The sequence below is a fragment of the Amborella trichopoda genome, chromosome 2, assembly GCF_054954075.1.
Source record: "Amborella trichopoda isolate Santa Cruz 75 chromosome 2, AtrichopodaSantaCruz75HAP2 v2.0, whole genome shotgun sequence".
NCBI lineage: Eukaryota > Viridiplantae > Streptophyta > Magnoliopsida > Amborellales > Amborellaceae > Amborella > Amborella trichopoda.
This window is the reverse complement of record NC_142337.1, coordinates 13014242-13030537: the sequence shown is the minus strand read 5'-3', so window position 1 is coordinate 13030537 and position 16296 is coordinate 13014242. Positions and strand designations below refer to the sequence as shown.

At 34.5% G+C, this 16296-nt stretch overlaps 1 protein-coding gene across 1 annotated transcript; it reads right to left on the bottom strand.

Moving 5' to 3' along the window:
- Window positions 1-1835: 1835 nt before the first annotated feature.
- Window positions 1836-5750, bottom strand: LOC18448069 (uncharacterized). Its single transcript, XM_006858146.4, has 3 exons — window positions 5131-5750; window positions 4285-4413; window positions 1836-3781 (listed from the first exon to the last, which is right to left on the bottom strand). Exons 1-3 carry the CDS (start codon window positions 5575-5577, stop codon window positions 2261-2263), a joined length of 2097 nt encoding a protein of 698 aa, XP_006858208.1. The 5' UTR covers window positions 5578-5750; the 3' UTR covers window positions 1836-2260.
- Window positions 5751-16296: the final 10546 nt, after the last annotated feature.

The window sequence follows — 16296 nt, the reverse complement described above, 5'->3', positions numbered from 1 at the left end:
ATAGAGTTTTGAATTATTTAAAAAACATGTGAGTTGGACCGCATTTGTACAATATCCAGTCCAGAGATATAAAAAATCCATTTTACAATTAGGTGGCCCATCTAAAAATAATTCTAATGAACGGTCCAAATGTTTTTTTAATATAATTATTATTTTAATTTCTAAAATTTATTTATTTTTAAAATTCATGATCTCCATGTTAAAGGTCATATGTTCTCTAAACATTAAGATCAACTTATATTTAAAAAATATATTTATTGCCAAACCCGTATATCTACATGTGCGGGCTTGGCCACATTCCAACCACGTCCTTATTCAAAATACTTGGTAGGGTTTAGAAGAGATCAATTATTATTTCATATAAACCTTGAATTACTAAAATTTTGGAAGTGATTTCCTCTATCTCTGTGATCTTTCGTTCGTTCTCTACTCTTCCTTCCCTTAAGGCCTGTGGCTAGGGCATTGAAGCAAACCAAATTTGCATCACAATTTTAACAAAACCATTGCAAATACTCATCAGGTAAGAGAAAGTGACAGAGAGAAAGAGGGAGAGTTAATCATGATAAAATAGTTAATCACTTTGATATAAAGATTTTATCAATTGTAAGAATTTGTGAATTTACAATAGACCAGAAACTTATGGTCTGCATTTTCCATTTTGCAATTCCTATTATACATAGATTATGAAATAAAATAAACTCTCCTTTATTAAGGAACTATCAATATCTAATCAACGAATATTAAATGGTTAAACCCAACTACTCGCCTAACTCCTAAGGCCCCTGTTCTTCCGGTTTTGTCAGACAAGAAACGAATTCACCGCAGAATGCCAAATTGGCCAGAAAATAAATTCCAGAAAAAAGAACTTTCAGAAAACAATGTCCCAAAAATCCAATCCCCATCATCAAACATATCCTTAGTAACTTACCATAGACACAATCTCATCACACTCTTAGGGATCATCATACAGAGATGAAGAGATTACAAATGCAAATTTGAAAAAAAGCAAGAAAGAGAAGTGTGCTGGTTCAGAACTTGGTGTTCCGAACTTGTCCATTTTTAGAGTGAAGAGTAGTTCAGAACTTGAAGTTCTAAATTGTTAGGTTTACTGAAAAATCAATTCGAAACCAAACTCTCAATAAAAGGGAAAAAAACCTCAATTCGAATCTTGGGAGTTCCAAACGGCGATTTTTGGGGCAAAAAACAAAAAACAAAAAACAAATTTAAAGGACAAGAGCACAAAATATAAAATATGGGGAGACAAAAAAAAAAAACCGAGTATTATTTTGATATAAGCAAAAATTTCACCAAAAAATAGAAAAAGATGCCAAACACAAGGAGAGCAATTATTGGAAAGAGAAGAACAGGAAATATAAACACATGTAGAGTAAATGCTTGCTCTGGGTGTATCACAATGTCCAGTAGAATGTATTTATGCAGCTACTTGAAGTTAACACGTTTCCAAAGTCAAGGTTCCCCTTCTCCCAACATCTTACTGCACCCTGATCAGGTCAGGAAGTAAAGAACCCAAGTGGTTTCAGTAGCAGTTAATGCAACCTCATTCCTTCTGTAATGCACATGCTATTATATCTCTCATCCAAAAAGCATACTAAAAGCATCTATTCAGTAAAACATCAATGAAAGAGCTTTTAAATATTTCATTAAGCAAAGAAATAAAACACTAATTCATTATAGCACAGTTACACTTAACAACATAAAATAATAATAATAATTTCATTATAGCACAGTAGAAAATCAAGGCTAGGTTAGAAAAGGGAGAGAAACACTGTTTAAAACAAAGGAAAAGATAAAAGCAAATGTTGAAGCCAACAGAATAAACAATGGAAGGATTTTTATGATAGCTGAAATTTAATTCATCATAATACAATAAAAAGCAGAACATGGTACCTGAGGAGAAGCAGTAATCAGAGATATAGTCCTCACCACCTCAAGGTAAACTCATTTCTACAAAATTCGTGAAAGGATAACAAGAGACTGGAAGAGGCCTATTAATGCCCATCACTTAAGAATGAAAGTAACAGGAACATAGTAAGTCAAAATGGCAGAAAACCATTTCAGCTTCAACAAATTTTAAGACCTTTTCTGAGAATACAATAACCTTTTCCCAAGGATTCATAGATTTTGTGACCAGACTGCCCAAATAACCCAAAATTTCCCTTGAAATGGCCTCTCTTATCAAACATTTTCCAAGTCGATACAATTCAAAAGTTGGGCTCTTGACACAAGTCAAAAGATGGTGTCAGATCTTCTGTTTGAGGGCATGGCGCAGCTGAATCTTCTGGCTCTCTGTCCTCGCCTCTAAAAGCTTTGCTTTCAAGCTGTTCTTTTGTATGGCACGAGGCCACTCAATGCAACCCTTCATCCCCCTCGCTATATGGGGGTTTCCTGCATCAGGTGAGCTCCAATTCCCCAAGCTCGGAGGGCTCAAGCACCCATCCCCCGAAACCCTATCGGGAGAATCAATTTTGTTATTGGTAGACAATCTCCCGTTCGAAACCTCGACAGACACAGTTTTACAAATTTCTCCATTATTAGGACATGATCTCCATAGCCTCGTAAAAGATGGCTTCTTTCTAGATTGTCCTCTTGTCAAAGAATAAGTAACTGCCATATCCATATCTCCATTCTCTTCCCACTCAGTTCCACTACCTGACACACTGGTCTCTTCATGGCAACCATTAACAGATGGGTCACTCCCCTCCAATGAGTTACTTGATCCTTGCTCCTCATCTACATGACTAACTGATTCCCACCCGCTATTTTCATCTTCCTCCCTTTGATTTTTGGCATTGTTTTCAGGGCTCACAGTATGAACTTTCGATGTTCGGCTTGCAGGACTATAAATACCCATAGTGGGTTCAAACCCTAAGCATGCCTCAATGTCTTTCTCATTACCAGAACCAGAGTGGAGGTCTTCCAAAGCGGAGATTAGATCATCAGAAGTGGGGGGTTGATAAGAGAATTCCTTTATGTCTTGAATGTTCACAGAGCTAGCAGCATCTTTGAGGAGCTCGGCTTCTCGTACCACAGCTAAACTACCAGTGCTCTTGAAGCTCAGAAATGCCTCTAAATCTGACTGGAGTTTGTTCAGTTGGGAGTATTTTTCCTCTAAGACCAACTTGGCGTCAACCAACTTCATTTGGACCCTCTCCTCACGCCAAACCTCAGCCATCTGTAACATCTTCCTTTCTTCCTCCACTTCTTCCCTAATCTTCATAGACTCCCTCTTAAGAGCCTCTACTTCAGCTTTGTCTTCGCCAATCTCTTTTGCCAATTCATCACAAACCTCTTCCATTAGTTCACGAGCCTTTCTCTCCTTCTCATAGTCTTGCATAAACTTTTTTGCCGATAACTTCACCTCTGAGAGCTCAGTCAAGAGCTTGGTGTTCACAATTTCCATCCGTTGCCTTTGTTTTTTCTCTCGGCTAAACTCATCCTTAGCAGAATCTATAACCGCCCTTATCTTCTCGTGCTCTCTTCGACGCCATGAGGCCCTCTCCTCTGTGAGTTTCTTGAGGAAATGATCAAATTTCTTCTTTGAGGATTGGCATTCAGTCTCTAGCTCGTGTATGCGAGTACGAGCATGTTCTAGCTCCAATTGCAAAGTGGATAAGGCCGAAATGGGAGTATCCCTATGATCTTCCATAAAGTTCAGATTTGTGTAGAATCTATACACTTCATCTGAAGTTTTGGGGCATTCATGGTCCCATTTTGTTGCCCTCTCCATGGCAGAGTTGGAGTATGTGATAGCTGGTTCGAGCTAAGCAAGATGAATAAGGGAAGAGCTTGTATGATTAGATAAATGTACATAATGAATCGTAAAGAACCAAGAATTCTTAAAGAACGAAGGAAAACATCAGTTTATGAAGACCATGAGAACTTAAGGAGACACTAAACAAATAAAAAGTGAGGAGGTTGATAAAGCTGGGCGTGTTGTTTTTTCTTGAAATTAGCAAATAACAAGCAATTATAACAGCCAAGGACAATCAACCCACACCTTCAACCATAAGGAACAACAAATGATCGACAGGGGAAACAAGAGGCAGTGACTTTAAGACGGTGCTGGCAGGTGTCTCTGTGGGAAATCAGAGGATTGAAAGATGAAGTTTGTAGTGGGAAAACAGTGATTATTTTGTTATTCGAAACAGATAACCATGATTATTTTGTTAATCAAAACAGCCCACATAAAAGAGACAGTAAAATACCCAGTACAAAGAGGATATTAAATTACAGCAAAATTATTGAGAAATGGATTTTGTGTACCTTATAGCAAACACCATTAGAGAGAAGGGGGAATGAAAGATGGCTCTGCAAATCATCCTTCAAATCAATGGCACACTTTGAAGCATCATGCTTCGACAGACACGAGCCCGCCCCGCTAGCCATCAAAGGCTGCATCAGAAAATTACTGAAAGTGAATTGCCATTCTCATAATATGAGTACTGACTACAAAGCAACAAATCTTTTCTCTTTATTGCTTGGAAGGTTCTCCAAAAGTTTACCCCAAACCTACTAACTTCAAAAACCCAAAATCTACCACTTCCTATTTCAAAATGTCCTAAGCTTATCAAAAGAAAGAAGATATTAGGGTAAAGTTCATTTTTACTCCTACTCTAAATCTAGTGAATAAAGAGTTCATGATTTTGAACGTCCTAAAGTATTGGGTGAACAGATCAAGCACCAGATTTTATCTACTTGAATAAGAGATCACATAAAGGGGAATGGGATATTATGATGCAGATTCAAGTGGGTGGTTCAGGTCATTCTACTAATTCAAAATTTGTCACAATTTTCATGATAATATTAAATCAGAGAGGATTGAATAACATTGAACAAAAGCAACAAAAATAGACAAATGTAATAATCACCATTAACTTCTCATAATACAATAAACAGTAATCTTAACAACAAAAAAACCAAATATCAAGTTTACTTGTTCAAATGCACGCTCAACGAACAACAGTAACTAACAGATCTTCAGTGCAAACATACAACAGAAAAAATCTCCCAACATTCAGAAAAAAATAGAGGAGGAAAATGCGAAACCACACATAGAAAACTGAACCCAAAAATAAAATGGAAGCTCTGGATTTCTGATCAAATAAATACCTGAACACTTCGCCTCTGAGAATGGCTACAATCAAAGCGTGGGGAGGCCATTTGCCGGAAAAACTTGCAAGAAGCCTCATTTTCCGGTGATTTAAGCCTCCATAACCCAGCAGCAAGCTGCCTAGCCGAAACCCCACTTCCCAGTTTGCTTCCCCCCCCATTGTTGCTCTGCAGCTTTTCTCCATTAGCCTCTCCAGAATCCGGCAAAGCCCCACTGTGGCCAAGCCCATCTTCCAGTTTCCATCTCAGCAATGGGGTCGCCGGACTAGTTCGTTTTCCGGCCACCGGAAAATCACTTCTTAGCCGTAACCTTTGGCCTGTAAAGGCGCCCTTTAGCTTTTTCCGGCCATGGGTTCTCTTGGTCTCTTGAAGATCTAAGGCTTGTGATGGGTTCGCTTTTTGGCCGGAAATTTTGGCCGGAACAAGTTTCCGGCTCGTCTCTCTCATCAGTGCCTGTAAATCGCGGCACCCATTAGAGAGAGAGAGCACTGGATCTGGCTGATAGAGAAAGTGTGGAGTATACGGCTACATACGCTTACTTGCAGGACCTTTTATATGCTCAAAATGACGATAATAGCCCTTGTCTTTTCAAAAATGACCTATAAAAAGTTCACTACTTCGCACTTCCGATTTAAGTGTTACATAACGTCAAGGAATATTGGAACCTTAGTCCTTAGAAACATCGCTTTCCTATCAAACAATTGATGGCGATGTAAGAGAGTGACTGGTTACGTGGTCCTAGCCTGTCTTTTTTTTTTTTTTTTCTTTTGTTTTTTTTTTTTCTTTTTATTGTAGTTTAGTGGTAGGAATTGAATTTGAGATTAATCACTTTTGATAGGTTCTATTATCTCCCCTTCACCCTCCATTGCTCATTTGAATGGTAATGATTTCAGGGACTATAAATTTTGCATAGTTTTAGAGTTTTTTTTTTTTGTTTTGTTAATGGGATAATATTAATGGTGGGAATGAAAACCAACATAACGATTAGGATAAGAGATGGTACCATCATGACCCAAACCCATTTCCTTAGGGAGGTGTTTGATTATGGCCACTTCCACAATTTGGAATTAAAGGGTTAGCTTCCATTACCCCATGTCACATTTTTCTTGCAAACCCGTAGAACATCATGCATGTATTTTGCAGATTTCAAGCGAGCAACAAACATGGGAGTTGTTTTGATGGAACATGAATCTCTCACTACTCAAAAATCAACCAAAACAAACACACTTCTAGGACTATAATGTACACCCGTTAGAATGTGTTTGACTACTAAACTTTGTGGTGAGTGGGACACCCTCTCCCATGAAGTACGTGAGATGCCTTTTCCATTTATTTTGATGGAAGAGACAGCTTCCAAAAACTCGTAGATTTCAACATTGAAAATTCATCCCCGTAAAATATCATAATTCCATTTTGTGGCTTCCATGCAGTGTTATTAAGCAAGTGGGATGTTCGTCTTCCACTTCTAAATGCTCCCTATTATCAAACATGCCTTTGAAAATGAAAAGAAACGTAGGTCAAACTTTTTTCAGGGGCATGATGGTAATCTGTAAGAGAAAAAAAAAAACTTTTTTCAGGGGCATGATGGTAATCTGTAAGAGAAAAAAAAGCCTTCTAATTAAACCATTGGATGATTCGGACATTTCCAAGAAAAGTGGGCATCCCACTATTATCTGACTAAATTTACCCCGTCCGTACCCCTTAAATTTCGGACATCTTCCGTCATCTTTCTCATGAATGGAGGGCCAGACAGTCATTTTGCTGAGACAAGGGGCTTTTCCTCATTTCTAAAAAAGTAAAGGATAAAACTAATCATTCAGTCAATTATACGGTGCAAGATACGGTTATACGTGGCAGTCCGTATAAGATCTTGCTTGGATTTTGTGGCGGATATTTACCTAGGAAAATAGGAAAAATGAAATTTATTTTAATTTTAAATTTTTATTTGACGCTTGAAATAAGAGTGAGGAGAAGGGATCCTAGGCTCTTCCACGTGGATAAATCTCGTTCATCCACGTTTACAATGTATTCCACATCATCAGGTTTCATAAAACTAGCTGCTGAGTCACGGGAGCGGGGGAGGAGAGGACAAGGCATGTGGACCCCACCCCCTCGGACTTTGATCTTTTTTATTTGCACTTACATTTAAGAGAATTTCGTTTTATAAAAAAAAGGAAAAAGTTTATAAAGAGCCGAAACACTAAACAACCAAATTTAGACGTGCCTCAAAAATTTCACTAGAAGAAAGTTATTTTTTATGCCTAAATATCTTCAAATTGATTATCTCGATATCAAGATATATAGATATGGAAAAAAAAAGCATTTTAATTTTTGAAAATAGTATATTTTTTAACAAATTTTTGGACCGTAAATATTCAAGATTTTTAAGTTTTCATAGATCTATCGATCTACACTATTTTTTAAGTTTTAAACTTTATCAATAAAAATAAAAATATATCTTAAGGCTATCATAAATATTTCCAATATTGAAACCTCATATTTCGATACTATTTGAAAGTAGACTCTAATTTGATTGTTTAGAGCCTAGGTACTATACATACCGCCCCCGGAGATTTTTCTAAATTTCACCAAATTTGGGATGGTGTACACAGATTATTGGTGTTAAATTATGAAGGAAAAGTCATTTCCGGACTCCGTTGTGGCTTGATTTTTATTTCACTCCACATTTTCAAAATATCTAAATTGTCTTTGAAGTTGGGAACCTAATTTACTTTTCTTTTTTTTTTTTCATCTTTCTACATGCTTATTTTCAAAAAAATATCTAAATTGCCTTCGAAATTTGAAATTGGTAACTCGAGTAAAGCTTTTCAATAGTGGAAAATGGTTTCAAAATAATTAAAACCTCATCTTATAACTCGTAGAAAATTACAATTCAAGCATTGAAAAACCTTTATATCGATCATTTCAGCTTGAACATTATGGTTGTGAAAAAAAAATTAGAATTTTAAGATTTTAAAAAGTGCATTTTGTAATAAACTATCTAGCATTTTGTCTTAAAAATAAGTCTTAAAAAATATGCAAGATCTATATCATTTTCTAAGTTCTAAAATTTAATATAGGTGCTGGAAATTGATTTTAAAGCCATCATGAAGATTTTCATGGCCGAAAGTATTTTTCGAACAAGGATTTGAGGTAAGGCTTTATTTTGTTTCATAAAGCTTGACATTTTGGAAACTTCATTCTTTTATAATTTGACAAACCCTGAACAAGTTGGGATATTGTCATTATTCAATTCGGCCCTTCAAGGTGTATCTAATTACTAAAATTTCAATACTTATTCATAATTCTCAACACTGAACATGGTTAATTTGAGCATTTTTAAGAGATACTTGAATGAAATGAAAATTGAAAAAAGATCTTCTATTAGTAATTGAGTTAATTGAGATGTTTTGCTCCCTATGATTTTATAAAAGGTTAACTTTATTAATTGTGAAGAGAGAATAATGAAGGGATAGGATTTGTTTTACAAAATAAGGGCAAAAAGAGGTAAAAAAGTTGCATTGCTTTAATATAAGATCATAATATTTGTCAAAAAAAAAAAAAAAAAATTTAAAACCTTTAAATGATTCTTTCCCTTCTTAATTCAAGGGTTAAAACCTAGCGTCCAAATCCCCATGTATTTGAAATTCAAATATTGGAACTTCCTTGGGGACTTATATAAACCCTAAGCCCGAACTTTTGAGGACTTTTTAGTCCATTATGCTTGTAGGTATATAAAATTATAAAAGAGAAAGCTTTATATACTTCCTTTACTCTATGGTTTATATGCTTCCCCCAATCCAACCGTCTAATTTGGATCAAGTAAACCATTGATTGCTTAATCTAGATCCGATACCTCAAAGTATTTTATTTTTAGTATTTTTTTTACAAATCAATCTGAATATAAAATTTGGTATGTACCATCGTATCAATGGCATGCATCTAAAAACATATTAAAAAGTATTTCAGATAAAATAAAATGATCAAAATGCCCTTGAAACTTCCAGGGTTATTTTGATCATTTTATTTTTTGAGAATAATTTTTTATATTTTTTACAGGTGTGAGTTTAAGAGAGGAGTGGATACCCAAAATTTGGTGTCAAATGTCTTGTAGAAAAAAATTAAAATAAAACAGTGTAGATGCGTGAGATTGTTATTGGATCCATCTCAGTCGTCTATTCAGATCAGACAACTGGATATCAAGAAATATATAACCGTTATACAATTGGGGAAATATAAAATATTTATCGTAATAAAATTGGGTCATAGCTCTTGATCCTTTGCAATCCCTTGATGGTAATCGAGTAAGGCGGTTCCTCGCATCTAAATTAACCGTCTGTTGAGAGGATCCATTCTCCCTTCATCACCGTCCAACCGACCCTTTATGCTGTTGGTATCAGACCGTTAATAGTTCGTGAGCTTATAGATCATGGTATGTTTTTGGATCTTTAAATGGTGAAAGCTTTGTGAAAACCAATTGAATCATCTGTTAAAGGAGAGCACACTTATCAACTATAATGACCAAGAAAAGGATTTTTTTTTGGGATTTTGTTAGGGCCAATCATTGATAAGACATTGATTCAATATAATTAGTTCTGATTGTGAATTATCTATGTCCTCAAATAAACTTATAGGGGGTGGTAATTTGCTGAAAATCACTTGCTTTAGCAAAAAAAAAAACTTATCTATCTTTTTGAGGGAAAAAAAAAGACTTCATTAGTAGTAATTCGCTGAAAATCACTTGCTTTAACAAAAAAAAGCTAAAAATAATTGAAAAAAAAAAAAAACATAATACATATACAAGATACATATTGAACAGCTAACAAAATAATATTATCTAGAGTACATCAATTTTAAATAAAAATAACAATTCCATATAAAATTACATCACATCTAATTCCCTAATTTTAACTTATTAAAAAAATATCATATATTCTTGTGAGTAATAGAACCTATTCAGGGTCAGTTCCGAATTCCAAGGACACCGAGGGACAAACTTTGAGATCCAAATTGAAAGCCATTTTCTCCCTTCCCTCTCTACCATTGTTGTTTAATTTATATACAATTGTTGAACAAGTTTTCAGGGTCAATGCCCCTTACTTTAAGGACCCTAATGGAGAAATGCTGAGATTTCCATGAATGAGACATGACCCATTTCTCTCTCTCCCTCTCGGTCAAGGTCCTTGGTTTGAATAGATCGGGAAGCCCTCAAGGACTATTCTTTTCAATACTCCTTTCTAATGTGGATTAGAAGATAGTTTCCCTTTGGCCATTTAAGTGCATCCTATCATTTCTTAATAATTTGTTTCGTGCATAGCCCTTTTTGCCATTTTTTCACATATTTTATACCTATGATGTCATGTTAAAACAAGGGAAAATCATAGATACGCCTAATTTGTACTTTTTTGCCATGTGCATCACCCTTCTTGTTTTAATGCATAACATTGACCACATTACTATTTATTTTTGTACCCATCCATTTCAAGTAAATAAATTGATTTTTTAAACCAAAATACTCTCCGTTTTAGCCTATGTTTCTAAAGTAACCCCAATATTTGCCAGCCCGGCTCAAAAATGTGTTGGACTGACTTCTGACAAAAAGTTTTGGCCCGACACAAAATGTGCTGAGCCGGCTTCTGATATTCAGATTTTGGTAGTCCAACACAAAATGCATTAGTTTAGCTCATATTGAAATTATATCTTTTGTGTTGAACCGGCTTCTATATTCAAGTTGTGTCGGGTCGGCTTGGATTGACAAAGTGGGAAACATGGTTTGCAATTCCAAACCGACTCAAAATGCGAGTGGAAAACATGGGTTAAAATGCATATGTTTTCGTAAAGAAAAGTGAACTTGGTGAAGTGGGGGGAGTGGATGCAAAATAAATAGCGTTAGGATTGATAGTATAATATCAAAAGTATTTGGTAGGGGTCGGGATGCCTACAATGTCTAATTATGGGATATTTATAATTTCCCCAAAGGCTTTCTTCAAAGGAAAATTGTTTCATGCAACGGGGACCGCATTTCTACATTTGCAGTCCCCAATATATAAAGCATCCATCTTAAAAATGGATGCAAATAGGTGGTCCATTTAAAAAAATTGAAACTAACAATCCCAATGTTTTCTTAATAAAATTATTATTTTTAACTTCTAAAATTTATTTAAATTTTGATATTCATGATCTCCGCGTTAGAGATTACAAGCCCTTGAAAATTAAGTCAAAAAATCCATCTCAAAAATAAATTTTCAGGGGTGACTTATTTCTAATGGACTCATAAAAATTGTGTCCTTATTTAAATCTTAAGGGTATTCTTATCATTTGCAAATGTTTTAGGTGCACATAGGCAATCACATGTTGCCCCCTCTGATTTAGCATGAAAAAGACTCGGGCCATCTAAAATATTGAGAAATTTTAGTGACACATGCTGAATCCACGTTACATGTCTTTTTAATTGGAGCATAAAGCGTTTAGTTTAACTTTTTCTGCCATTATTTATTTATATTTAATAAATGCGCACCTCCTCTCGTCCTCAAACCTAGAGTTCTCCTACTCTCCTATCATTATCACAAGGAAAAATGTTTCGTGCAGGCTACACCTCATGGGTACATATGCTCTCCAAAAAGTGTAAAGCATCTATTTTAAAGATAAATGTAAGTGTTCCATTGAAAGTTTAAATATGTTTTTATTATAATTATTATTTTTTATTTTTAAAATTTTACGTATTTTTTCATATTCATAATCTTCATGTTAGAGATTACATATCTATAAAAATTTAATCCAAAAATCCATCTTAATAATAGATTTATTAATAAGCCCGCATTTCTACATATACAAGCTTGGCCGTATAGAAACCAAGTGTCCTTATCGATACGAAACCCATTTTTATTCATTTATTTATCAGATCTTTAAAACATATTTACAACTCTTGTATTCATATGGTCCCCATGGAAGAAAGTGGGATGGGGCAACTCCTGGCCATGGAGCCACGTTACGTGGCACCAGCTGGACTTGCCACGTGGAATTTATTTTAGAAATGGGTATGGAAAATGGAAATGACAAATTCTAGGATTGGCAATTGGCTGGACGGCCCAGCCGGCCGCATCAGTGGGGCCTTAAAAAACTAGGGCTTGAGCTGCAAACTTTGGGTCAAGGGCCGGGTTAGACCAGTGCCAACCTGCTTCGACCCATCCTAGCCAATTGTTTTTTTTTGTTTTTTTCATTTTCTTTTGGCCAGGCTCGGCATGTTGCCATCCTTACATCATCCAAAAAATGCCATTTATAAAGTCAAGTGTTTCAAAAATAAATGTCATTTTTTAGATCTTTTTGTATTTATTTGCAAAAATTCGAATCATTTAATACAATCTTCTTGCCATTAGAACCGGATCTTCTTCTTTGAATGAAAGGATCATCTATACTACGGGTGTGAATTTTGACTTTAAAATCTTCTAATTTTCCCTTCTTAATTAGGAATTTTTAGTGAAATCAAAATAAGGAATTACTTCCAAACTAGGAATTTTATATCTCCATTCAAGTTAAAATAGAAATTATTATAGAATCTCTCCCTTATTAGAAATTAATTTCAAATTTTTATGAAAAAAATTCTTACCAAAATAAGAATTTGACTGCTCCAATTAAGTTGAAAACAAGAATTCCTATGCAATTAAAAATTCAACCTTATACAAATAGTCAGGGTATGATCCTTTCTATAAAAGGTTTCCATGGACCAGTTTGAAGTATACAGTCCGTCTCTAAAAACGAAAAAAATTGTATAAGCCAAGGGCACATGGAATAGGTTATTCCTAGTGCTTAGATTGAAGGAGCGCTAACGAACGGCCCTATTTTCATGTTCGAATTTTTTTGTCTAAGAAAAAGTAAGGTTCCTATAGATCTCAAAATTTGCACACATGATCGACTCATCTAAGTATCTCCTCCAAAATATTAAGGAAACTATTTTATAAGAAAAAAAAAGGTCCAAATGAGATTGCCTTCTCAGCTTCAAGATATTCTCTTCTTCTTCAATAGGGGTGGCAATGGATCACGTTCAGCTGGACCCAAATCCTGACTCGAATAGTATACAAGTTAAAAGTTTGGACCCATACCCAAACCCGTCGTGTCTTGGGTTTACCCGTCAAGTCCCGAGTCTAGTCGGATCCATTTCCACCATATAACTATGAGTTTATTTTACTTTTTTTGCTCTTTTTCTTACCATCATATATTCTTTGACCATTAGTTTCTTTTTTTTTGTCAATAATACGGTAAATATTGTCACTATTATGACAATATGAACACCTAATGCGCTTTTAAAGTCACATGATTGCCATCATATACCCTAATACCGTGGGTATGAGTCGGGTACAGTCCAACCGAACCTAAACCCGAATAGTATTCGGGTTTAAAATTTGAACCCATATTGAGACCGAGGTCAAGTATAGTCATCGAATCCCAAGTCAAGTCGGGTCTATTGCCACCCCATTCTTCAATCTTGATCGTCTAGCCTATAATGTCATGTAGACCGAGTAGCTCATTTAGTCCTTATCCAATATCAGGATGCACAAGGCCATGACATACACGACAGATTGCCATGTCCCTTCCAATTTAGGCAATGGGGATCACCCTATTCTGGAATGTGGGACCCACCCAATGGGGATCACCGATGTCGGACCCATCCAAATGCTTCATAAAGGAAACTATTGAAATGGGTGGTCCAAAATCATAGTTAGTAGGTCCGGGAATAACAACACGCCAATGAACTAAAATTATGGTAATAAATAGGCTGTGTTCAAAAGAACCAGAAGCAAAATATTGGGGAATTTTTTTTTTGGGCAAGTAATTTTTTTTTGGGTAAGTATCAAGGAAAAAATTTGATTGGGCAAAAATATTGCACAGGTCAAATAATCAAATGATTAGTTTGGATTTGGTTAAAAAATGGATAAAAAATTCGTATGTGAGAGGCTGGATCCCCCGTACCTCTATTTTCTTCTAGATAAGAAGCCTGGGTATAAACTAGCCAGCACGTCGGACGATAGAGTTTGTGGCTCTTGGTTCCCAGGCTTGCGTCCTACAAACGTCAGGATAAAGAGATCTCCTCCCCCATTGAGCTATGGAAAAAAGAGAAAAAAAAAATTTGTTAGTTTCTGTCACCTATGTGTATTGCAAAGCAAACTTCTTTACATTCATTTGTTATCTCTAATGATATAATTTTCTTTTTTTAGTCAGCAATAAAAATTAAGAATATTTTTCAAAAAAAAAAAAAGGATAAAAAATAAAACAGGCATATAAAAATGGCATGAGATCATTTGCAATTATTTGAAAGATACATTACAATCATTGAACAATAATTCTATGTTTTTACTTGGTATCATTTAGAGTCCAACTGGACAAATATTTTGTCTAAATTTTTACTAAATATAGCGACAATGCTTCCATCATTATCACGGTACAAAACATACAACAATTTTATTGGGAGCGTAGACTAAAACAAGAACAATACTACACACAACATTTACATCAATAAATAACAAAAATTAAAACCCAAGGTATAGGATTACAGATAAAGAAGAAACACCCTCAGTATAGTTACAATTAACGAAAACATAAAAACCAAAATTTGTAAAACAATTATTCATCTGTTATGTTCACCAATGAAAAATTAAAAAAAGAAGAAGGTGAAATTAATCAAACTTCTGTGCACAGAGTGAAAGTAACAAAAAGCTTTTTTGTACTGAATAGTATGTGCAAGCAAACCTAAATATTCGGACCTCACCCCTAGTCTTAGCTGTATAAATCCTTACTTGTGATTGAATCTCTCTCTCCTCACTCCTAGTCTTAGCTGCATAAATCTTTACTTGTGATTTAATCGGTTTGTAGTGATGCCATTGGTTTAGTGAAAAATAATTTTATTGGGTTAGTCTTCCATTAACTCTACTTATTATTTTGAGATATGCAGTTGTTTGGGAAGAATATATAATTTGGAGTATATTGATAGTATCATTATTTTATGAAAAAATTATCAAAATACCTACCGGAAATGCACCATTCAACATGTTATATATTAGCAACTATTTCAAGTCATGATCATCTATTTTAGTGGGTACTTTAAAATTAAATAAAATGATATGGGTAAAATGTTATATAGTTATGTCTTATGGGTAGTTTGATATATTTTCCCTTTTTTTTTTTTTTTTTTTTAATACAGTTTCTTTAGGGGAATACATTCTTGAAAATATTTTGTGGATTTTTTTGTTATATCTAGATTCTTAATTTAATCCTAAATATCGCTTATCTCAAAACCAAAATTTATTTATATCGAATCTATGAAGAGTAGGGCACTTTCAAGAAAATTACAGGGAAGAATTTTTTTTTTTTTAAGTTTTCAGAAAAGATAAAATATGCATTAATATTGGTTCAATAAAAAATAATTTTTAAATTTTTTTAAAAACTCAAATTTCTTAACAAATTTCAACAAAATTGGAGATCTTTTAAAAACAGGTGTGGTTTCCATAAGGTTGCAACCTTAAACAATCCATTTAAAGCTCACTTTCAAATTTTATCATAACATATAATTTTGATGTAAAATATTCTTTATATTATCTCAAAATCTATTTTCAAATCTAATTATAAAATTTTAAACTCCAAAAATGATTATAATCAAGTAGATCTATAAACATATGAAACTCTTGAAAATGGACGGTTTAGATAATGTTTTGTAAGATGCACCATTTCTGGGACTCAAAATCTTTTTTTTTCAAGGTCATATATCTCAATATCGAGTTGACCAATTAGAGGGTTTTTCAACATTAAAACAACTTTTACTGATGGATTTTTGAAGTGCATCTATAATTCTACATTTTAAGATTGCAACGTTAAATAAGCTTTTCCTTTTAAAAAATCATATTTCAATGGAGAACTTGCTAACTATGGTCCACATGCATATAGATCATCGTATCACTGTCCAACTTTTTTAGGTCCACTTCCATAAGAAATATTAGATCCAATGTATCCACAACAGCCGGCCCTTTTATTTTAGGCGAAGATGACCCTCCCAATACCATCCACAACAGCCTACCCCTTTATTAGTTTAAATACAAAATGGCTCTAGGTTTTTTTGGTTAATTCAATGCGGAAGACATGTCACTACCTGCATTTTTTTTCCAAGGGAAAGGTTTC

Excerpts from the sequence above, each read along its gene's own strand:
- LOC18448069 (XM_006858146.4), bottom strand. The coding sequence starts at position 5,577 with ATGAGAGAGACGAGCCGGAAACTTGTTCCGGCCAAAATTTCCGGCCAA. Across the intron at positions 4,414-5,130 it reads CTCAGAGGCGAAGTGTTCAG|CCTTTGATGGCTAGCGGGGC; the intron begins GTATTTATTTGA and ends TTTCTGATGCAG. Across the intron at positions 3,782-4,284 it reads CTAATGGTGTTTGCTATAAG|CTCGAACCAGCTATCACATA; the intron begins GTACACAAAATC and ends CATCTTGCTTAG.